Source organism: Chiloscyllium plagiosum, unplaced genomic scaffold, assembly GCF_037043375.1.
Source record: "Chiloscyllium plagiosum isolate Xiang-an unplaced genomic scaffold, Cpla_swu_hap1 HiC_scaffold_38, whole genome shotgun sequence".
NCBI classification, from domain to species: domain Eukaryota; kingdom Metazoa; phylum Chordata; class Chondrichthyes; order Orectolobiformes; family Hemiscylliidae; genus Chiloscyllium; species Chiloscyllium plagiosum.
Window position 1 is genome coordinate 63,003,817 of NW_028270176.1, and position 25,659 is coordinate 63,029,475.

The 25,659-nt window shown below is 40.6% G+C and overlaps 1 gene segment (V, D, J or C); it reads right to left on the minus strand.

Annotated features, from left to right (window-relative positions):
- Positions 1 to 4,328: 4,328 nt before the first annotated feature.
- Positions 4,329 to 25,504, minus strand: LOC122552136 (Ig heavy chain C region-like). The segment is given in 7 exon segments: positions 4,329 to 4,740; positions 5,199 to 5,507; positions 7,426 to 7,737; positions 10,870 to 11,175; positions 24,560 to 24,606; positions 24,988 to 25,306; positions 25,434 to 25,504. Coding segments are annotated over 7 exon segments (1,734 nt in total).
- Between the last annotated feature and the right edge of the window lie 155 nt (positions 25,505 to 25,659).

Genomic DNA, 25,659 nt, shown 5'->3' on the forward strand with positions numbered 1-25,659 from the left:
TTTTGGAAAAATGCAAAGTTAAGAGATGGGATGCGTAACTGATTCACAACACTGTTCCCGGGATGATGTACCGCGCCGACACTGAGAAATTGGGACTGTTCCCCTCTGCTGATAGTTTCCAGACGCTGTGAACAGTTGCTATGATTGGTTCTCAATTCCATCTTGCGTCACATAGATCCAAATGGCTGAATATTTCCAGTACTTCTGAGCGCTGCCTTGCCTGATCAACATCGACCTCTGATTTATTATTTTTGAGGGTTGCTGTTCAGTAATATCCCTGCGTCTGATAGATCTCAGTCTGATTTCGTGGGATTTGACAGACGTGTGTCAAATAGATCCCAAGACTTATGCTCCATGAGATTTATTTGCGAGAAAAACTCCAGTTCTGAGAATCCGCCCTTATTACTGACTGGACTTGAAGAAAGAATTAAGCAAACCCAAGGTTAGTGCATATTCATTCGAGATTTATTAACCATTTAAGTAAGCAATTTATCCAAACGTTAATGTTAAAGTTAACAGACGTGAATACAATGGCTGGATGCCACATTGAGACGAGATCGTGTGCACTCGGAGCTGTGAGTTTCTACACATCGTAACCATCAACAGAAAAGGAATACAATAGCTCATCATAAAGGGTAGGCAACCATTCTGAATAAGGAACAAATTAAAAGAAAAACAAATGGGTTTTAAACAACTGGGCAGCTACACTTTTTTTCAACTACAATCAACTCGACGATATCAAAGTAAAAAGGAAAATCCATGATTAATTATCCCAGTTACACGCTGAGAAGCAAAAATGATTTCACTGTGAGAGTCAGCAACAGGACAGATTGTAGATTGGGAATTCAGAGACCTTGATAAGCAGATCAGCAAAATCAAAGGGGTCCACAACTCATTCACTTAACCTGGAAAAGAGAGATAAAGCAATGACGCAGATATTTATGATCAGGGACATTCAGATTTAATTTTTATTCAATGGTACACTAAGAGATTTTACAAAACGTATTGGGCTGTTTGGCGTGTGAAAGATGTGATTATTCTCACCTTCACCAGTGTGACAGCAGCGCTGTAGAAAATACTCAGGAAGAACAAGGTGGTGAACGTGGAAGCAGTTGTCCAGATGTTGCCACTATCATCCTCATAGTCTTCAATCCAAGTGTGGTTCATTGAATCTATGAATATAAATCCGAGAGAACGCATTTAAAATGTTTATTGATCCAGTCCGATCTATCTGCATCCACGTCATATAACTAGAGACCATTGCATCTTCATAAAGCAGGCAGATGTTTCTCAATTGCGACTATTTGTATTTCTTAGTGCATTATTGACTCTCGGCAAGAACTTGCAAATAATAAATGCACATGTTCCTTCTTCACTGTCTGTAACAACATTTTAAATTACTTTTTCTTTTAATCTATTATTGAAGGATATTATTATTTGAGGAATGCTTACTAGGCACGATTATTTTAATTATATCATTATATTTTAAATATAAGCTGTGACAGCAGTTTAGTTGAAAATCGTGGCCATCATTAGATAAAAGTTCAAATGTGATTCTGATCTTTATTATTGGTGAGAAATTGCTTGGCAGATTATGAATATAAGTTGCATTCTCAATAAGAACTTTGCTTCATATTTTTGTTTGTAGGGTCTGTATGTTAAGGAATACGTTTTTGTGCATGTGTCCCTTAATTTACTTGATCTACTGCTTGATGTGCATGGTTTTCCTTTAATGTTTGTGCATGTGGTCATGATTTACTCTGACTTCACTCTTGCCCATGTTTGAGTCTGTGCATGAATAAACATATTAATGCTCCTTTATTGCTGGTGTGCTCATGTATTTGTGCACGTAAGTTTTGTTCAATTCACAATGTATAAGCATCATTATGCTAATATGGCACGTCATTGATGCCGACGTTTATCTCGTAATGTCTTTGTGACTGTTCGTTTTTCGTTAGTGCTGTCTAAAATGTGTGTTCATGTGTCAATTTCAGATTCTAGCTACACTAGGTTATTTTCATGTTTGTGCTTAACAAGTGTTAGCATGCAACATCATGTTTTGATGATGTTTATACTTATGTGATGATGTCTGCTTGTGTGGCAATCTATCCTAAACCATGCCCTGATAAGCTTGTTTGTGTTACTGTGTGTGGATGCTTGTTGATGCTTGTGCCATTATCCTTGTTTAATAAATGCCCCACGTTTTGTTGATCAGTGCACTTGCGTGTCTGCATGTGAGACTCTGAATTTGTGTGTATGTGTGACCGCGTATATGTGCTGATCAACGTGATTTAAAAATAAAAAATAAGCTGCCTCTGTCATCATATGTTTGTGATTATAAAAATGGGAAAATAATGAAATTAACGTTTTCTCTGTGCACTTATGTGCCTGTGTGTATCGACATGCAGGAGGGCATTTTTGGCATGTTGTATCTATGTTCATGCATATATGCCTGTAAGCATTGGTGCTAGTAAAAAGTGAGGACTGCAAATGCTGGAGATCAGAGCTGAAAAATGTGTTGCTGGAAAAGCGCAGCAGGTCAGGCAGCATCCAAGGAGCAGGATAATCGACGTTTCGGGCACAGGCCCTTCTTCAGGAATGCATTGTGCTGTATGAATGCATATGTCTTTGTGACCATTTGTGTGTTACCGTGTGTCTATGTTTTTCATGGTTATGTATGAGTACCCCTGTTTATTTCTGTAAGAGCTTTTCTTTCGGTGTATGTGAGTTTTTGTAAATGCTTAGATGCATGTTCAAGTGCCATTTGCATGTGTGGCTCTGTGCGTGTATGCGTATGTGACGTCTTATCTATATGCACATCTGAGTGAATGTGCATAACTATGTGTCTTTATGTGAGAGCCTGTATATGTGTCTTTACGTGTGTACTTGTGGGTATCTGTCTGTATCTGTGTGTGTTTCTGCTCTTATACCAAACTGCAATTTTTATTATTCTAAGTTTATTGTTCTAATTTTAATTGATTGCCCACAATTACGTCGACCTTGGCGTTGTAGGAAACATTTCCCGTCATCGTGAAGAGATAAGCGTTTTATGTGCGATTCTTCTGTTGCAGTGATAGAATTTCTGTCTCTGAGACAAAAGGCCTGAGTTCAAATCCCGACTGCCCCAGAGATGTTTAGTAACATTTCTGAATATGTTTATTCGAAAATAGTTACTTGTGTTCTGTATTTGAAACAATGGCATAGCAGTTGTTAGAATGCCATAATTGATCCTATGTGTTCCAGAAAACTGAGACAAGACTATGAAATTCACACCGGGACACACATCAGTTCAGGATTATGAGAGTCACTGTTAATCATTTGTTAACAGGGCCAGTCATGTCCAACATGCTTCAAAGTTATTATTTTGCACGGAAATGTTACATTTTCAAACAGTATTCAAGAATCTGAATGCTCCTGTTAGTAACTGGGTTACATTATAGAGGGCCGCCACCGAGAAAACTCTGCACTGGGAGTAAGAGTACTGACCTTTCATCGCCCTCCTCTCCTCATCCCTGTGCTCCTCAACAACTTATCTGTCAGCTTTCTTTGGTGTGAAACTAAAGAAGCATTCTGTCAACTCATGAGTTGGTGCAAGATCCCTTGCATTTCTCCAGAAACAAATGTTAAATTCAAATTGATCTCCACACTTTACTATTGGTATGTCTAATCAAAACTAATTTTAAAAATCTCTTAGTTTACGTTTCTAATTGGTGAATTGTGACAGTTTAAAATGGCGTGAATCTTGGAAGAATGGCCAATCGGGAAATCAGGAACACCAAGATCAAAACTTGTGTTCTCCCCTTGATGTAGAATGGACATTGTCAGATTCCATCACAGTGGGATTTAGGATGGATGAGGTACTTGGCGGAATCCTGCAATGAATGAGCTTTACTCTGTCTCTCACCCAGGGTGTCTCGGAGCAGGGAACATTAACTGCACAAGACACGCTTCCCAGATCTGTTAATGATCCAATTTAACATTGTGGAGTTTGCGCATTCTCTGCGCATCTGCGTGGGTTTCCTTCAGGTGCTCCAGTTTCCTCCCACAGTCCAAAGATGTGCAGGTTAGGTGAATTGGCCATGCTAAATTGCCCGTAGTGTTGGTTTCATTAGTCAGGGGTAAATGAAGGGGAATGGATCTGGGTGGGTTGCTCTTCGGAGTGGACTTGTTGGGCCGAAGGGCCTGTTCCCACATTGAAGGAAATTTAATCTCATCTAAACTGCACAGATTGAATAGAAGTAAGAATGAGAATCAATTAATTCAGCAGCTGTGTATTTAGCTCATAACTGGAGGAAAAAAAAAAATACTTTATAACTTTTGTTGAATTATTAAATCAGCTTTGAGATTTTTATTGACATGAATTAACAGTGTCCATCAGTGCAAGTGAAATGTTTACAAAACTTGGTTTACCGCTGGATTTATCGACAGTTCTGTTGATGATCTTCAATGGAATCGCTTCATGTCCCACCACACAGGAGTAAGAAGCACCGCTGGCCCACTCCTCCGCTGTAATAGATAACAGGCTGTACATGAAGAAGGAGGTGTTGTTGCTCTCCACCATCACCTCGGTGTTCTTGTAGTTACTGGGATTCACTAGCTTGTCATTGTTTGTCCACTTGACGAAGATCTCTTGGGGGAAGAAACCTCTCACTAAACAAATGAGGGAGAGAAACCGCTTAGCGGAGATTTCTTCTGTTGGTGGCAGGAGCACAGACACTGATGGCTCCAGTGCATTAATCACTGAAAAATATTTGAGACAAATATAAATCAAGTATAAAAATCCAGAATCAATATCACGATTTCACTAAATATTAAAATATGCCATTTTAAATTTGGGATTTTTTCGCATTCATTTTCTAATAGAAGCAGAGTGGTAGACACTATGTTCAATAAAAGATGTAAAAAGTTTAATTTGAAAGTCGCATCCATGTTTCCAGCCCACAACGAGGACATTCTGTCCATGTGTCATTGCTGATGGTGACGTCACAACCCAGGTTCCTTCCCACCTTATCTGATTTAATCGGAATAGAATAGCCATTGGTCTGTCTCTTTCTTAATCAGATACTTAGCTTTTCTGCCATCAAATGCATCATTTATGCTCCCAGCAGTGTTTGCTCATTACCAATCAAAGCTTGCCATTGATGTACCTGGATTTCAATTACACATGGGATTCTTTGTGCTTTAATCTCACCGCTCACCTTTCTTCTTGTGGATGGAGTCTCTCAGCGGAGTCGGTAGATTCTGATGGTACACCACACATTCAAAAGTAACGCCACTCAGCCAGGCTTCAGTCGAAATATCTAATTTGCTGATCACACTGTCGGGATTCTGTCCAGGCTGCTCAGCAATCTCTGATTTCAGAGGCTTCTTTTCTTTTATCCAGGTGACGTTGACTCCAGAAGGAAGATTGGACACAACACAGTTTAACGTCACCGTCGCCTCCAGCAAGACCTGTTCTACTGGTGGCGGGAGGATTTTAACCGTGTAATCGTGGCGCACAGTATCTCCTATGAAACAGCAATCAAAATCAATGTAAAATGCCTCTTTAGGATCAGTACACCCACTCTTCAGGTTATTTCCTCACAGGGTGAAGAAACCACCTTCGAAATGGCAACTTCTAACTCTTGCTGAAACGATACTAACTATTGTTCATATATTTTGATCTGTGAAATAATTCGTGATTACCTATAACGTAGCCTGTGTAATTATTCCTAAAGAACACTGTTTTTGTAAAAAGTGAAACCTGTGAAAAAAGTAAAATCATCGAAGATACCATAATGTAATTCACGGAGTCATATTTCTTTCAGAGTTGGTCTCTTACTTAAGACCATCTATTGATACTTGGGGCAAGAGTAATCTGTATATAATGAGTTCATTTCTATGTCCATGAACGTTACGTTGCTGGTCACACTAAGTGCCAAATCAGATACCGAATTTCAGAAAATTGTAATTAGTCATAATTATTCTCTTAGTCTTCATGCATTTGCAGAGGATTTAAAGTGTTACAGGAGCGGTGAATGGCCATGGAAATTATATTCATTATATTTAACGTGATCGAAAATACTTGGCATTATTGGTGTGAGAGCATTCTCTAATTTATGTCATTATTCCTTGTGGGCTGAATTTGGAGTTGACCTGAAAAAAAGGCACTGAGTACAGCATTAGACATCGTGAAGAACACCCATCCCCTCAAGTCTTTCCTTCCATTCAAAGAGTTCGTGACTGGTCTGTAGATTCACTTTATTTACCAGGCTGCATTTTTTACTTTCATTGAAAAAAAAGCAGAAACATCTTAAATTAATCTACAAACTCGATGGAAATTTGCACTAGTTTTATTCAGATGTCTACCAATCACTATGTAAACATCTCCATCCCAAATCAGGCTGAATTAGCCTGGCATTCATTCCTAGTTCATTCATCCCTATTGTCGCATTCCCACCAGAATTTATTCACCTGCCTCATTCGCTAATGACAGGGAACGTCTGAAAGAAGCTCAGTGAGATTACGTTTATCCTAGTTAATCAAATGTGAAACCCACTTGGTCTGTGGTCACATCCCATAAATGAAGTGGAAGAGCTCAATACCAGATATTAAAAAAGTCTGTGTATTACAATGCCCAAGGCCAACAGGTCATTACTGAGCAGGGAATGAAGTATTGCACGTATTTTCATTTATTTTCAATTAAGGGTTACTGCATATTTTTACCATGTCATTTTGAGATCACAAAACTATAAGATAGAGGATCAGAATGAGGCTATTCGCTCAATCAAATCTTCTCCGCCGTTCGATTATGGCTGATATGTTTCTCAACCCCATTCTCCCGCCTTCTCCCTGAATTAAGCAAGAGCCGATCCATCTCTGTCTTGAATACAGACAATAGCCTGGGCTCCACAGCCCTCTGCAGCAATGCGCTCCATAGATTCATCACCCTCTGGAAGAAGAAATTCCTCCCCATCTTAGTTCCAGATGGTGCTCCCTTTGACTCTGAGACTGTACCCGTGGGTCCTATTATCGCCTACTGGTCAAAACATCTACTCCACGTTTACTCTAACTCGGTCTGTCAGTATTTTCTAGATTTCTATCAGATACCTCTCAGACACCCCTGACCCCAAATTATCCTTGCGGCCACTACCAGGCAATGACTCGGCACTCTGAATGCCTCTCCCAGCATGGTCAGCCAACAAACTATTTAACAAAGTTCACTGTCTATTCGTCTTCAACAAAGAGGAAACATGCTTTTCTGATTAGCTAAAATAATGAATTATGAGCAATGCTAATGCGACACTCAAACAGAAATAAGAGACACATGGCATTTAGGGAAATGAGAAGCTGTACCGTGCTGTTTACTAAGCCTAATAAAAGTGTGTGTTTGATTCACATGCGAGTTCAAAATGATTTGTAGCTCTCTCAGTCTGTGTCTCTTACCCTGGAGTGCGGTGATGTTTTTACTTTGAGTGTTCTCTCCATGAGTGACCTGGCAGGTATAGACTGCGCAGTTGAACCATTCACTATAACGGACCATCAGGCGACTCGTCACCGAGAAGTTCCCGCTCGCCTCACACACGGGAGACGTGAAGAAGCCAGAATCCAAAGGTCGGCCATTTTTCAACCAACTCACGGAGATTGACTTTGGATGAAAATCAATGATTGAACAGACGAGAGTTGCAAACTTGCTGCTTGTGATTTCTTCACTGGAGCTCACAGTTAGGAGAAGAGTTGGAGGGAGAACATCTCGACCTTTAGGAAACACACACACACATATATATTATATATATATATATATATTATTTGACGAATTTAATAACAAATGCAATCAGTTCTTATATATCATACTAACCCCGGTATTACCAGAATCATAATTGTGCAAGGTGCTAGAGAAGCTGAGATCCACACAGAAAGATCAGCAGGACAATGTGAAGGGCTAAAATTAGAGGACACTGCAAGGGAATCTAGGAGGCATAGAAATGATAGGCTGGTTAAATTAGAAGGGAGGTAACAACTTTTGATGGTATTCGTTTTAATGAAAGAGTTTGATGAACAAGGCGGATGAATTAACGGCGTAAACGACGAAATGATGCAGTTGCTCTCACGGAGACATGTTGAGAGAGGGGCAGAAGTGGCTATTCAATATTCCAAAATTTAGTGCCCTAAGGCGAGACAGGGTAAGATGGAAAAGGATGGGGGGAGTGGGTGTGTGGTCGAAAATGTCCATTCTGTAGTAATTCTGACAAGAGTATTTTAGGTTGGAAAGAGAAATGAAATGATGGATACCTCCTTGAACAAAGGCAAATGAACAGTACTTCAAAACCAAAATACAGCAAACATAACTACGATAAACCTTACTGTTTGTCCAAAAGACTGAGAAGTGCAGAGACATGGGCAAATTTCAGAGCAACTTAAATTAACTTAAACGTAATTTAAATGAGAAAAGAGGATTTTATCTTCCTCAGCGTAGGCTTGGATATTCATTTTGTCAAAAATTTCAAGGAAGCAGAATTCTGAAAATGCCCCCAGGAGAATATTTTAACAAAGTTTGTGTTTAACACAGAAAATTTTAATCCAGACTTTGCAAGAGAGGGGTGAACCTGGACTTAACTTTAGGGGATGAAATCGATTGAGTGGGTAAAAATCAATGTTGGAGCACTTTGCAGACGGTGATCATAAATCTGTTGAAATCCAGATTGTTCTGGAAAGGGATAGAAATGGGCCCAAAGTTCTGAAAGGGGAAGGTCAATGTTAATAAGATAAGGTAATGGTTTGACTAAAGTGGACTGGAATCTGAAACTTGCTGGTAAATCTAAATCAGAGCAGTGTGACACATTTTAAAAAAAAAGAAATAGGAAAAGCACAGACAGAACATTTCCCATGAAGCCACAGCGTGGGACCAAGAATGCAGCGAACCTGGAACATAAAAGGGCATGGCGGGTGAGATGAAGGGAAATAAGGGAGGCTTCATTTCTACCCGAAATCTCAAAACAATAGAAACTAGAATGAAGTACAGAACGTGCAAGTGGGTATTTGCAAGAAAAAGGAATTAGAAGAGGAAAAGGGACCATGAGAAAATAATAGCAGTCAAAATAAAGGAAATTATTTTAATAAGTTATGGGCTCATTCATAAACGAATAATTCAGGGAACAGTAATGTCCATTAAATGTTATTATTGGTGTGAGCCAGAGGATTAAGTTGCGGTCGAAACAAATGTGCTGTGTCAGTTTTCACTAGTAAGAGGAACAATGTGGGGCTAGAAATCATGGAGGAGTGTTGTGATGTACCTTCAGAAGTTAGGTCAGATGATGTGATGTTCTTTGTTGTCTTGCTGGATGAAAAGTGGTTATATTTCCAAGGCAGATGCAATATATAACAAGCTGTTGAGTGATGCAAATGATGCAATAGTTGTGTCGCTGGCAATAATTTAGAATTACTGTCTGACAACAGGAGTTGTGACATGTGAGTGCAGATCAGCCAACGTTGCATTGTTATGCAGGACGAAGGAAGGGAAACATAAGGAAAACACAGATCTGTCAAGCTAGTCTCAGTAGTAGGGAAACTATTGGAACTATTGAGGAGCGGAATTAGTCTTCATTTGCAAGATCAATCAAAAACTTTCAGCATGGTTTTATAGAGAGGAAGTCATGTCTTAACAATTTGGTGGTAGTTTTCAGATAGATAACTCAATGACCAGATGACAGCAATAATCAGAGCCATTAGGATCATATTTAAATTGCCAAATTGGATCGAGAATTTGCTGAGTGGAGGGGAGCAGGGGATAATGGTCATGAGGTGTCTGCGTGACTGGAAATCTATGTCTCATGTTGTTCTGCAGGGATCAGTGCTGATTTCCTTGCTGTTTCTCTTATATACCAGTGATTGAGACTAGAATGTAGAAAGGTTAACCAGCAAGTTCACAGATGAAAGCAAAATTGTCATGTTGGTAATTCATGAGCATGATAGCTTTAGATTGCAGGAGGATATACAAGAAATGATTATACGTGAAGAGAAGTTGCAAATAGAAATCATTCAGGATAAGAGTAAGGTGATGCACTTCGGCAGAAGAAACTGTGAGGTATTTCGTTTTGAATGGTGGAAACCTGGAAATGGCTGAGGGTCATTGGTGTGCACACCCACTGGTCCCATATATTACTGCGTCATCTGGATAAAGACAGCGAAGAAGGTGGGGAGGATATTTGTTTTTATGAGCCGAGACATTGACAATGAAGAGTAGGGAGATAATACTGGAACTTAATAAAACACTGCTTAGGCCACACTGAAGCATTGTGTGCATGTTATCGAAAGAATGTGATTACGCTGAAAGCAGCATTGATGAGCTTTGCAAGGATTTTGCCTGGGTTGGAGTATTTTAGTTATGAAAATATTAGATAGACGGGGGTTTTCCTTGGAGAAGAGGAGAATTAGGGAGAAGATGGTAGCGATGTCTATACCTCAAATAATTCCAGGCAGGTGGAACTGGACAAAAACAATTCCCTTGAGGGAGAGATCAATGCCTCAGGGGCACAGGGTGAAGGCAAGGCCAGGAGGTTTAGGGTGGATCTCAAGTCAAAACGAAATCAAACAGAGGGTGGTGTGAGTCTGGAGCTCGGTGCCGACAAGTTATGTAGAGATTGAGCCCCTCATAATAAGTATGAAATATTTAGATGCATACTTGCAAAGGCAAGTCACACAAGGCAATGGATCAAGTGCTGGCACATAAGACTGGAATAGTGAGGCGGCAGTTATTTTTAGGTGTGGACTGGATGGACCGAAGGGCCTTTTCCTGTGCTGTATAAAATGATTCTGTGAAAAGGTTATAAATAATGCCTTATTCGGCTTAATCACAGATGTTCTGTTGATCTCAGTTCCCACAACACTTACCCGGACATAGCATTTCTTTGCTCTTGTGTGACCCGCTGTGTTGAACGTCACAGTAGATTTTGCTGGGGCAATCTACTGCTGACTCTGGCAGGGTTAACTGGCTGCTCTGGGTATAGGTTCCATTCTTGTTTCTCACTGATCGGTAAGTCTTAAATCCAGTCGTGATTAACTCCCCACCTTTCTTCCAGGTTATCTTGATTACGTCAGGGTAATAGTCCATTGCCAAACAACCGAAGATCAGAGAACCGGTGTTGTGGTCCTGACAGGAGGAGACCAGGCCATAAAGCGTGGGGGGAGACGGTGTCTCTAGGATAGAATGACCAATTGAGCACATTAGTTTCTGTTAATTTGTCCTTATCAGTTACTCAAATATATCCTCAGCTGTAAACGTTTTCCAGCATGCTCCTGCTGAAGTCTACAGTATAACTGGAAGTTGTTTTTGTTTCTTACCAGATGTTGATCATGATCTATTGGTTCCTTCTTCATAAACATGGCCTCTACCTTGACCATTACCATATAATTTAGGAAGAAGAACATGCTGATCCCACCCCAGTAACTGTTTCAAAATCTCACCAACTGACACTTTCACTGGATTGCAAGTGAAGAGCAGAGAGTTTTCACAAAATACAAACCAAGGAAATACGGATTCATCAAAATTCTACAGTGTGGGCAAACAGGCCATTTGGCCCAACATATCCACACCAACCCTCTGAAAAGTAACCTATCCAGACCCATTGCCCTACCCTATTACTCTCCATTTAACTCTGACTAATGGAGCTAACATGCCAATCCCTGAACACAACATGGCTAATTTACCCAGCTTGCACATCTTTGGACCTTGGGAAGAAACCCACACCGACACAGAGAGAATGTGAAAACTCCACACAGACAGTCACACGAGAATGGAATCGGACTCGAGTCCCTAATGCTATGAGGTAGCAATGCTAACCACGGAAACAGTGTGCCGCCCGACTAGGTACCGTGCTGCATGAAATCAGAAACAAAATCAGATATTGCTGGAAAAACCCAACAGCTGGCAGTATTTCTGGAAAGAAATCAGAGTGAATAGTTCAGGTCCAGTGACTCTTCTTCATTTATCAATACAAGGCAGAATGTTCTCTCTGGGAAGATGGTCACTGCAGCAGCAGCACAGGCAGGAGCTGAGCACTGGGACTAGGAGGATGGCTGTCACGGCTGGACTCATGTCAATTGTCTGGAAGTTGAAACTTCTAATTTAAAATTATTTGAATTCTGGAGACCTCTGAAAAATGGAGGAGCATTAGGTTTCAGAGGCGTTGAAGGGTTACAGCTAACTGACTTGACTATTTACGTAAATATGATGTGAAAAATTAGCAAGTACTCTATAACTTTAATAACTATCAAACTGACTCGCAGTTCACCACCAAAACCATCATCTCTCAGACTAAGCACTGCTCTCCCTCGCTGTCTAGACCTAAATTTCCACTCATGTTGACAAACCCTTCCCGGTTACTCACCCATTCATGCCCGGATTACACCACCCCTATCACAAGAAACACATCCAACACAATCCATATTGGTAATGTAGATGAGCAGAGACATCTCGGTGTCCATGTACATAGATACCTAAACGTTGCTAGTCAAGTTGATAGGATTGTTAAGAAGGCATACATTGAGTTGGCTTTCATTAGTAGAGGGACTGCGTTTCAAAACCATGAAGTCATGCTGCAGCTGTACAAAACTCTGGTGTGCCTACACTTGGAGTATTGTGCATAGTTCTGGTCACCATATTATAGGAAGAATGTGGAAACTTTGGAAAGAGTTCGGAGCAGATTTACCAGGATGTTGCCTGGTATGTGGGAAGGTTTCATGAAGAAAGGATAAGGTTCTTGAGGCTGTTTTTGTTTGAGAGAAGAAGGTTGAGAGGTAACTTAATTCAGACATATAAGAGAATCAGAGGGTTAGATAGGGCAGGCAGAGAGAGTATTTTTCATTGGATGGTGATGGCTGGCAGGAGGGGACATAGCCCTAGATTGAAGGCTGATAGAGAGAGGACAGATGTCAGAAGTAGGTTCTTTACTCAGACTGCAGTAGGGGCGCGGACGGCACTGTCTGCAACAATAGTATACTTGTCAAATTTAAAGACATTTAAAATGTAATTGGATGAACATATGGATGAAAATGAAATAGTATGTGATAGATAGGCTTCAGACTGGTTCCACAGATTGGCACAACATAAAGGCTTGAAGGGACTGTACTGCAGTCTAATGTTCCATTTTCTATATTTCAGATTGATACATAATGTCAATCCCAGAGGTTTACAAAATTATGAGGGGCATCGATAGGGTAAATAGACAAAGTAGTTTCCTTTGGTTCGGGGAAATCCAGAACTAGAGTGCATAGGTTTAGCGTGAGAGGGAAAAGATGTAAAAGAGACCTAAAGGGGCGACTTTTTCACAGAGAGGGTGATCCGTGTATGGAATGAGCTGCCAGAGGAATTTGTGGAGGCAGTTACAATTTCAACATTTAAGAGAAATTTGGATGCGTATATGAATAGGAAGAGTTTGGAGGGATATGGGTCGGGTGCTGGAATGTGGGACTAAATTGGGTTGGGATATCTGGTCGGCATGGTTGGGTTGGACCAAAGGGTCTGTTTCCATGCTGAACATCTGTATGACTCTATAATTCCACTGCTGCCACCCTGCATCTGGTCCATGCTGAACCTGGCCCTGACTGGACCTGGCACCATCATTTTCACAACCTCTGTCAGAACCCCACTACACAAGGCATGACTTCAGCCCTTGGTCACTGATCTCTCATCTTACCCAAGTCAACCTGTTCACATTGTATCCTCGCTCCATTCGCATCTGTCCTTTACCACCTGCCATTTTGCCAGACTCTGAACTTTGCAGTTTGACATCATGTCCACCTGCCACTTCATTACAGTGACCTTCTGCTCTGGAAACAGCCTGGCGCCCTGCACACCTCTCCACTCAGCAGCGTGGCACCCTGTCGACCTCTCCACTCACAAGCTTGGCAAAGACAGACCTCCTGTATTTCAACTCAAACGGTCCCTCATTTACCAAGCACAATTCGACCAAATTCTCCTTGTGACCATTACCATTTATGTTGATGCCACCCTGCCAGATGGGGTGAATGCAAGTCTACCCATCAGCCAGCCAATACCTCACAGCCTACCAGCTCAAACTCTCCCACATTCCCAAGCTAACCCCTCACTTGCTTACCAGCTTGCAACGTTGAGCCAACTGCACCATAAAGCCAGAGAGTTATAAAGCCATATAGCACATAACAATTCCTTTGGTACAGGTTATCCATGCTGACCAGAGTTCACAAATTAAACTAATTCCATTTGTCTGCTTTTAGCACACATCCATCCGGACCTATTCAATTCCTGTACCTGCCCAATTGTCTTCTAAGTGTTGTACCTGTCTCTGCATTTACCACTTCCTCTGGCACTTCATTCCAATGTCTGCTGCAGTTACAGAAGGAAGATTCAACTCCTGCACTCAATGCTCTGACCAATGAAGGCCCATGTGCCAAAGCTTCAACACACTGGCTACTGGAGACAATGTTTTCATGAATTTATGTACCTGAACTCCCAGGTCCCTGTATTCAACATTACTACCCAGTAAGAGTATAAAGGAAGTACTTAAGAGGGAAATCAGGAGTGCAGAATGGGGACATGAGACAGCTTTGCCAAATAGAATTAAGGAAAATCAGAAGAGTTTTTAAAAATACATTACGGACAAAAAGGTAACGAGGGAGAGAATAGGGCCCTTCAAAGATCAGAAAGGCGGCTTTTGCGTAGAGCCGCAGAAAATGGCGAGAGTATTTTGCGTCAGTATTTACTGTGAAAAAGTATATGGAAGATAAAGACATAGGGAAATGCATAGTGACATCTTGTAAAATATCCATGTTATAAAAGAAATTGCTGGATGACTTGAAGCGGATAAAGGTGGATAAATCCACAGGACCTCATCAGGTGTAGCTTACAACTCTGTGGGAATCTAGAGAAGTGATTGGTGGGCCCCTTGATGAGATATTTGTATCATCGGTAGTCACAGGTGAAGAGCCGGAAGACTGGAGGTTGGCTAACGTGTTGCCACAGTTTATGAAGGCTGGTAAGGACAAACCATAGAACTATAGACCAGTGAGTCTGACGTAGGTGGTGGGTAAGTTGCTGGAGGGAATCATGAGGGACAGGATGTCCTTTGATTTGGAAAGGCAAGGAATGATTAGGGATAGTCAACATGGCGTTGTGAATGGGAAAGCATGTCTCACAAACTTGACTGAGATTTTTTGAGGAAGTAACGAAAAGGATTGATGAGGGCTGAGTGGTAGATGTGATCTATATGGACTTCAGAAAGGCGTTCGACAAAGTTCCCCATGGGAGACTGATTAGCAAGGTTAGATCTCACGGAATACAGGGAGAACTAACCATTTGGATACAGAACTTATCATAGGTAGAAGACAGAGGGTCTTGGTGGAGAGTTGTTTTTCCGACTGGAGACCTGTGCCCAGTCGAGTGCCACAAGGATCGGTGCTGGGGCCTCTACTTTTTGTCATTTACATAATTTGTTTGGATGCGATAATAAGAGGTACAGTTAGTAAGTTTGTAGATGACACCAAAATTGGAAGTGTAGTGGACATGGAAGAGGGTTACCTCAGATTACAACAGGACGTTGACCAGATGGGCCAAATGGGCTGAGAAGTGGCAGATAGAGTTTAATTCAGATAAATGCGAGGTGTTGCATTTTGGGAAAGCAATTCTTAGCAGGACTTCTACACTTAATTGTAAGGTCCTAGGGAGTGTTGCTGAACATAGAGACCTTGGAGTGAACATTCATATCTCCTTGAAAGTCGAGTCGCAGGTAGATTGGATAGTGAAGAAGGCGTTTGGTATGCTTTCCTCTATTGGTCAGAGTATTGAATGCAGGAGGTGGGATGACATGTTGTGGCTGTACAGGACATTGTTTTGTCCACTGTTGGAACATTGCGTGCAATTCTGGTCTCCTTACTATCGGAAAGATGATGTGGAACTTGAAAGGGTTCAGAAAAGATTTACAAGCATGTTGCCAGGATTGGAGGATTTGAGCTCGAGGGTGAACCTGGACAGGCTGGGGCTGTTTTCCCTGGAGCGTCGGAGGCTTAGTGGGTAACCTTATACAGGTTTAAAAAATTATGAGGGACACGGTAAGAGTAAATAGGCAATGTCTTTTCCCTGGGTTCGGGGACTCCAGAACTAGAGGGAATAGGTTTAGGGTGAGAGGGGAATGATACAAAAGAGACCTAAGGGGCAACTCTTTCACACAGAAGGTAGTACGTGTTTGGAATGAGCTGCCAGAGGAAGTGGTGGAAACTGGTACAATTGCAACATTTAAGAGGCATTTGGAGGGGTATATGAATAGGAAGGGTTTGGAGGGATATGAGCCGTGTGCTGGCAGGTGGGACTAGATTGGGGTGGGATGTCTGGTTGGCATGGATGGTTGGAATGAAGGGTCTATTTCCATGCTGTACATCTCTAAGACTCTATGACGCTGTAAGAATGTGTGTATCTGAGCTCCCAGGTCTCTCTGTTCGACGACACGACCCAGTGCCCTACCATTAACTCTGTAAGTTGGGACCTGATTTATCTTCTCAAAAAGTAACACGTCGTATTCATTTAATCTAAACTCCAACAGTAACTCCTCATCCCATTGGCCCAGCTGATCAAGATCTCTTTTAAATCACGTTCACTGCCAATTATAGCACCAATTTTGGTGTCATGTGCAAACTTACAAACCTTGCCCCATGCGATGTTCTCATGGCTTTCAACCAATATTTTACCCTGCTTGCCTTTTTACCACATATCTGTAGTATTTCTTTAAGAATTGAAGGAATCTATCTCCTTCTTGAAATCACTTCATGTTTTGACCTGTGGCGGAGAATTCCAAAGGTTCACCATTCTTTTGTTGAACAGTAAACAATCGGGTTCAATTTTATCGGGTGTTGGAAAGGCTGGTGAGCAGCAGGATTTATGATGATCCCATGAATGGAATAGCATTGTAAAGGGACCTAGGTGGCTACTTCAGCTTCTAATTTGTATTTTAACATGTCCCTTTGGCAATATATTCCAAAACTGTGATCTTTGAGGATAAGGGTGTACATGCATGATAATACTTCATCTGAAAGATTTCCTCCAAATTAGACTCCACCTTGAATCGCAACTATTTCCCTGCCATTTTACTCTTCCTCAATCAAAGCCATGGGACTCACTTTCTAACAGTGCTGTGAATGTGCTAATACCACACAAACTTCAGCTATTCAAGTAAGCTGAGGACAACTGGTTTTTCAATGTGATATAAAAGTTTGACACTTCCACACCTGTCTTGAGATGCAAATAATAGCCGGAAGAATTAAAAAAGTATTTGAGGCACTTGTGTGCCCACACAAGATGACATGTTGAATGGTTTCATTCTGTGTGGTTTGACTGCGTTTTCACTGAACTAACAGAGATATTTCTTAATCATATAATGTGAATGAAGCTTCCCTCATTTTTAGCACGACAATCACACATTATGCTTCCTTGGAATAAAGAAATACCATGTTAAATTAGTGGAATACGAGACTGGGATGTTACAGCCTCATTGTGTCACTTTTAATAATCACAGAAATGTCTTTCAAAAACGGTGTCTCCCTTTGTTATGGGCAGTTGAACCATTAAATTTGGGAATAGTATTTGCTTGCTAAACAACAGTGGTAAAGAGTTTTAGCCAAAGGGAGGCCTGTGCAGTTAGTGCGCAGATGCACCATGATTTAAGTAAGTGGTGGAGCAGCTCGAGGGCTGAGTGCTCTCCTCTTCCCCATCCCTATCATTGTGTCAGTCGTTAGGCTAGCACTGGCGGTGAACAGTTTGGATTAAAATATTTTAGCAAATTAATTGTCTCACACATTCTTTAAAAAAGAATTCTGTTGATTACAGGTATTTGGAATGGGAGCATTGACATTCACTACTTGAGTGATCATAATAACTCCCACCCAATTACAGCAGGCACTGCACTCTGGAGTGTGTTGTTACTTCATGATAGTTTCTTGTAAAACAACAATTTGAGATCAGAGCATTAACACTCAATGATTCTCTGAAACAACATATCTCTAAACATTCTCATTTTGTTCAAATGCATTTTCTCTCTGAACAACTTGTTTCGTCGAACAGAACATATTTTTAAATGAATCAAAAAACTTGGAATTCTAGAAAACTAAAATAAAGACAGAAATTTCTGAAGAAACTCAGCAGATCTGGCAGCTCCTGTGGAGAGAAAACAAGGATAACGTTTGACGTCGAGAGACCACCCGCCCCCCACCCACGCCTTCAGCAAATTGTTTTCATGCTTTTGGCACAAGAACTCACACCTGTTGAGTTAGACAGCGGTTACGTTTGCTTGACTGCTGTTAGAAAAGCATTCTTAGCAGAGGTAGTGGATGAGCCGAGATAACAATTGAAGACCAGTTGAAAAGCTATCTGCTGCAAGTGTTGGAATCAGCGGAACCCCCACTGACTGAACAAAACAAATTCAGCCACAGCACTGGTTTAATATAAAGTAAAACAACCTAGGCATAATCTCATCAAATATGCTTCAAAACAATTCATTATGGATAAGTTATACGTGATATTATTAGAACACCAATTTAAACCTGGGAATTATTTGAGGACTTACTCGATTAACCCTAGCTAGAGGTGCCCAAAAGCTTGTGAACAAATATTGATCTCGAAAAAGCTGCTAAACGCCAAAATTTTGTTTAATATCTAAGAGACAAAAGTCAGGACAGAGATGAAATAAATTTCACCTGCCTCTGTGAGTGGAATTCCAACAAACATCCTAACAACTGAATCTGCTTTTCTGCCCCGAATAAGAGTTGGTATTACATACCTCTCTAACAGGCTATAAGTGAACACAAGGCCTGGCATGGAGTCAGGCACACTACTACAATATCACAGCAGACCTGAACACAATGAGCTTTACACTATCTCAGAGAACACAGCCCACCTGTTTGACAGTACATAAACCATGTTAATTATTGACACCTTCCAACAACAAGGGGTTGTTCCAGAACGTATGTACAATAAAAGTAACATTGCAACAATTATCCAAGAATACTTTGACAGCAGCTCCGAATTGTTCAAACTCTCTGGGAACTACAGAGGAATAAAACATGGAATTGCATTACCATCAATTCACTGTCACTGAATTTCAACCTCGAACTCCCTTCCCTAGAACCACGATTAATGTTGCTGCCCCAGGTGTTCTACTTAGTTTGAGATAGATGAAAATGTTTTGAAGTGCGTTATGACCGTTGCCAGTAACATTAAACGTTAATAGCTTTTCAAATAGTAAGATTCGAAATAATTTCTGATTCTACATTGTGCTACATGTCCTGGACCAACTGAGGCACAAAGGACATAAGCAGTATGTTTCCCTCTGCCTCGCTCAATCAAATACCCCTTGTTGCCAACAACCAATTTCAAAACACTTGGAATCTGCCTGCCTTTTGTTACTGTGGTATTCGTTCTGATTGGAACAACTTAGTCACGGCACTCAGTTCTGAGACACCCAATCAAATATTGCATTTCTGGCAGAAAAGAGTAGATTTGAAGAGCAAGATAAAATTGAACTGTCGAAGATTTAGGTACCCAAACCAGACAATTTACAAATGGTCAGGACCGGTTGACAAGTTAGTCGGAGATAACATTGAAACGAAATGTACAACAATCTATATGCTATCGGATATATCTGCTCAATTGCTCACATCCAATATATTCACTGTAATTGAACATTCACCAGAGGAACTAACCAGAGGATTAATGTGAACGAAAACGTGTTCACCATGAACATAGATAATCACTGAGTTAATAAACTTAATAAGTCGTTGTAATTAGGTATGTCACCAATTAAAGCACAGCTCCAGAGGAAAGGGATTATACTCTAAATTATTTTTACATATTCTGAAAGCATTTCTTGAACTGTGGAGATTTTACATGCACTGCATGATGTTAGTCCTGCACTACAGTGTGGAAATGCATGGCTGTTGAAGAAATTAGGGCAAATTCATTTTCTTGTTAGCAGCATTTAATTTACGAAAATGTTTTTTAAAAAGTATGAATTGAAAACATGCTTCTGACTGCAGTGGCCCGCGTTAATTGATGACTAAGCAAATGTGGGCGGAGCGGTGGATTAGTGGTGAGCACTGCTGCCTCACAGATCCAGGTACCCGGGCTCGGTTCCAGCCTCGCTTGACTGTCTCTGTGAAGTTTACGCATTCTCTACTTTGCGTGGGAATCCTCCCACAATCCAAGGATGTGCACGTCAGGTGAACTGGTCGTGCTATATTGTCCATGGTGTTAGGTGCATTACTCAGGGGTAAATATAGGGTAGGGGAATGGGTCTGGGTGGGTTACTCTTCAGTGGATCGGTGTGGACTTGTTCGGCCAAATAGCCCAAGGCATACTACAGGAAATCAAATCTAAATAACCATCACACTTATCTAATGTGAGCAGTCTCCTTCAGATTGCTACATTGCAATAATCGGTCAAGTATATTAATTAAAATAAATATTACTCTATTTTCATTGTTTGAATAAACAACGTGCTCTGTTATCCTCTAGTTCATGTCTTCTGAAAATTTGTGAACTCTGCATATGTCTGAACACATCGATGTAAAATACATTGTCGGTTCTTGCAGCAAGTACTTCCATGATTTTAGAGTACATTTCCTACAGGATGGAAACAGGCCATTTGGCCTAACACTTCCACACTGATCCCCCGAGCAGTACGGAGCCCACACAGACCCATTTACCCAACCTATATTCACCCCTACCAAATGCATCGTAATCTACACATCCCTGAACACTATGTGCAATTTAGAACTGCCAATTCACCTAACCTGCATATCTTTAGGAGAAAGCCCAGGCAGACACTGGGCGAATGTGCAAACTCCATGCAGATAGTTACCCGAGGGTAGAATCGAACCTGGGATCCTGGCGCTGTGAAGCATCGATGCTAACTACTGAGCCACCATGCTGCCCTGCGAGTGCATAAGTGGATTATTTCAATTAATTCGAAATTTAGCCTTGGTCACATAATTCACTATAGCAGTTGTTTCCAAAAGAATGACTCTTCAGTTGATGTGGTGCTGTAAAATGTAACTATTTATTTTAACCGTAGGGATTGGGGACACCTAAAGCACTGTGCAGATTAAATCATTCAGTTATTTTTTTTCACAGCAAATTCAGTTTAATCAAGGATAGAACAATTTACTTGTGAAACTGATCAAAGCAATGAAACTGATCTGTTGTTCATCGAATGGAGCAGAATTTCCAAATGGTCTTTGCCAATGATATTTTCCAAACAGAAAACTTGCGTGTAGTGTACAGCGGAATGGAAAAGCGTTTCTTGATTAATTATAACCACAGTCATGACATTTTTGGTCAAGGCAAGAACTTCTGGAACATTATACTTTTGAAATTCAATTTATATTTCTCTATGACTTGTTAAACTGTTTAAAGACAGACCTTGTGATTGAACTAGATAGTTGAGTTCTGAATTTGGATTGCGAAGAGTGGATTAGGTTAATCTTTAATTATTACTTCTCAGTAAAAATCGCGCCTGAAGGTATCTTTTCCCTTCATTTCCAAAACCTTTGCGATTTACCTTTCACTGAATATTAGGCTTTATGAAGTTTCAATTGGCATGCTGATTGCATTGAATGAGTAAGAGGAAACTGGAGAGGTTCACTGTCACAAATCATGTTAACAGTGCAATAACAATGTAAAAACCTCAACAGAGCAAAGATCAACAAATCACAACACGATGTATTTGCAGCAGAGGTAGCTCTGCAAACACTTTCAACAGACCTGCCCTTTTGTGAAGGGCAGGTCGTGCCTCACAAACCTTATTGAATTCTTTGAGAAGGTGACTAAGGAGGTGGACGAGGGGAAAGCAGTAGATGTGGTGTATATGGATTTTAGTAAGGCGTTAGTAAGGTTCCCCATGGTAGACTAATGCAAAAAATACGGAGGTATGGCATTGAGGGTGAGTTGGAGGTTTGGATTAGGAGTTGGCTGGCTGGAAGAAGACAGAGGGTAGAAGTTGATAGCAAAGGTTCATCTTGGAGTGCTGTCACTAGCGGTGTTCCGCAAGGATCTGTTTTGGGACCATTGCTGTTTGTCATTTTTATAAATGACCTGGAGGAGGGGTTAGAAGGTTGGGTGAGCAAGTTTGCGGATGATACGAAAGTCGGAGGAGTGGTAGACAGTGAGGAAGGATGTGGCAGGTTACAGCGGGATATTGATAAGCTGCAGAACTGGGCAGAAAGGTGGCAAATGGAGTTCAATGTAGCTAAGTGTGAGGTGATTCATTTTGGTAAGAGTAATAAAAAGATAGGGTACTGGGCTAACGGTCGGATACTTGGTAGTGTGGATGAGCAGAAAGATCTTGGTGTCCATGTACACAAATCTTTGAAAGTTGCCACCCAGGTAAATAGTGCGGTGAAGAAGGCATATGGCGTACTGGCTTTTATTGGTAGAGGAATTGAGTTCCGGAGTACTGAGGTAATGTTGCAGTTGTATAAGACTCTGGTGCGGCCGCATCTGGAGTATTGTGTGCAGTTTTGGTCCCCATACTCTCGGAAGAATGTGGAGGCACTGGAACGGGTGCAGAGGAGGTTTACCAGGATGTTGCCTGGTATGGTAGGAAGATCGTATGAGGAAAGGCTGAGGCACTTGGGGCTGTTTTCATTGGAGAAAAGAAGGTTTAGGGGTGACTTGATAGGGGAGTACAAGATGATTAGGGGTTTAGATAGGGTCGACAGTGAGAATCTTTTTCCACGTATGGAGTCAGCTATTACAAGGGGGCATAGCTTTAAATTAAGGGGGGGTAGGTAGGACAGATGTTAGGGGTAGATTCTTTACTCAGCGAGTCGTGAGTTCATGGAATGCCCTGCCAGTAGCAGTGGTGGACTCTCCTTCATTATGGGCATTTAAACGTGCATTGGATAGGCATATGGAGGATAGTGGGCGAGTGTAGGTTAGGTGGGCTTGGATCGGCGCAACATCGAGGGCCAAAGGGCCTGTACTGCGCTGTATTCTTCTATGTTCTATGTTCTATGTTCTAGAACCAAGAACATGATGTAACCTCTCAAGTAAATCCAAATTGAAGTCTAACAGAACTGCTCAGAATCAAGCAAACTAAGAATTAAATTGAACAAGAAGTAACAAGTCAAAACATCAGCCTTGTTTGTGAGGGGACGTAACATTTAAAGCTGTAACATTTCCGGCAAAAGTTCGATTTATTTCCAAACTGTACACCCTTCCTGATCATGACAATCTTGTGCAGGGCACAATAGAGCATTTGAAGGCATATAATGATTAATCCATTTAAGGACAAAACAAAATTACTCAAATGGACAAATATTAGCACATTATAATTTTATATTGTCGTAAGTTAGTTTCAATTACGTGAACTGAGCAATTCTGCAGTTGCAGAATTTAGTCCCAAATTTTATTTTGAATGAGCCGACTCAAAACAAAGTTCGGTTAGTTTACAATTAGAAACTAGATTTTTAAAAATCGTCACTGCATTAAAAATCGAGTTTTTCATTCCTCACACTTCTTTATTTCTGCCTTAAGTTGGTTTTCAGACAGTTACAACAGATGCAAATTTTTCAATCAAGCAGAATTAAAAATGTCATACGAGTTTAACAAATGCCGAAACGATTCAGGAAAATCAAAGAACTTCACAAATATTGGTAATTAAAAGTAATCCAGAGAGACCATCTCCTCACCAGAAAGAAAACACCAGTTACTGAAAGCATGAAAACACAGATCAATTCCACAAACTGTATAAGAATCCAATCAACTCAATTCAACAGAATCAAAGAAAATAAAACCAGAATCCAATCAACTCAAAACAACAGATTTAAATGAAACATAATCAGAATCTAACCAATTCAATTCATCAGAACCAAATAAAACAATTTCAAAATTCAATCAATGCAATTCAACAAAATCAAGTAAGAACAAAGTCAGAATCCAATCAACTCATTTCAACCCAATCAACTAAAACAAATTTTAAATCCGAACAACTCAACAGAATCAAGTAAAACGATCTTAGAATCTAAATCAACAGAATGAAATATAGCACTGCAAAAAAAATATGACAGTTTTTAACCTGCTTGTCATCAACAAAATTAACAAAATAAAGGAGAAAATATAATTATGGTAAGAACATAATGTATACAGGAAATATATTCAAGAAGTCGATAATGATATTTTAGCATATTTAATCATGTTTGGAAATATTTTGAACATCTTTAACTTCTTAGCATTTGTTGTCGATAATGCAACTCCTAGTCCCAGTGTCACTGACATTAAACATTATTTATACCTGACTGATTAAGATGCATTAGGTGTTTTAAGTAACCCAGCCGCACCGAAAGCCTATCGAATCAAAACAAAGAGATATTCAGAGCAACTGACTCCGTCATAACCATTATAACTATTTGCTGAGCCTTAACTGAAGTCTATAATCAGCCTGAACAAAAATCATTCCGAACCAAACCAAACTCAAGACAGAATCTGAGTTTCATTTAATTCAGAAATTAGTCACATGAATGGAAAGTTTTTAAAAAGTCACAAAAAAGGTTAAAGTTCTCACCTGAAGTCACTGTCACCATGGTCCCTTGGCCCCAGTCATCAAGATAGACACAGTGTTACATTATCTGCACTGGGCCACACAATAACTAGCTCTGCATAAAACAAACCAAAAATCTACCATTAAAATTTCGGAACCACAGGCAAAATAAAGTCACGATAAATCTTCATCACATGTGCGAGTGAATTCTGATCATTCTTGATAAATTGAAGTGTATTGTTTTATACTTCACAGAGTTACACTTGAGCTGATTCTCAAAATCACCAATTGGTGTATCAATAATTATCACCACTTTTACAAATTAAACTTGCACAAAAACCCACAGAACTAATACTGCACTGCAAGTTAAGACGGTTTGTAGAAATAATCACTGACTTGTTTCAAACAATACTGGCTGAAAGGTTTTTGTATTGATCCTAATTGCAGTGTGAATCCAGCTCCCCACTGCTCTTGCACAGTAATAGATGGCGGTGTCTTCGATCTTCAGGTCTTTCATGTTCAACGCAAAAATGTTGCTGGAAATCTCTTTGGACGCAGTAAATCGGCCCATAATCGCTGGTGCATAGCTATTGTCGGATGAACGATAGTAGTACAGCAGCCATTCCAGGCCCTTGCCAGGTACTTGTCGGACCCAGTGCATGTAGTTGCTGCCAAGATTGAACCCGCTGGTTTTACAGGTCAGTCGCAGACTGCCAGCGGGACGTCCAGTCTCTGCTTCTGGCTGAGTCAAAACAACCTCCGACTGGACACCTTTAAAAAGAAAACAAATAAACATTGAGCATTAATGCTGATGAAATGATGGCTGAGTATTTGACATTCCGGGGGTAGACGAACGTTGAGACAGTAACAAAGAAAGACTTGAACAAAAAACACTCACATGAGAAGAAGGTCAGTAACAAACTGAGAAAAATTGTCGATAGAATCATTCTGATAACTTTGGGGAAAAGATTCTGTCAAGATCTTTCTAAACAAAGCCGATTACGGTCCAGTGCCCAGGATTTATATGGCCATCGGAAGGGGCAGGCTGACAGCTTCCGCCTGTTGGTGTCCTGCTGGAGTCTGAGACCAGATCCTGGTATCAGCTTGCACAGCCCGAACAGATG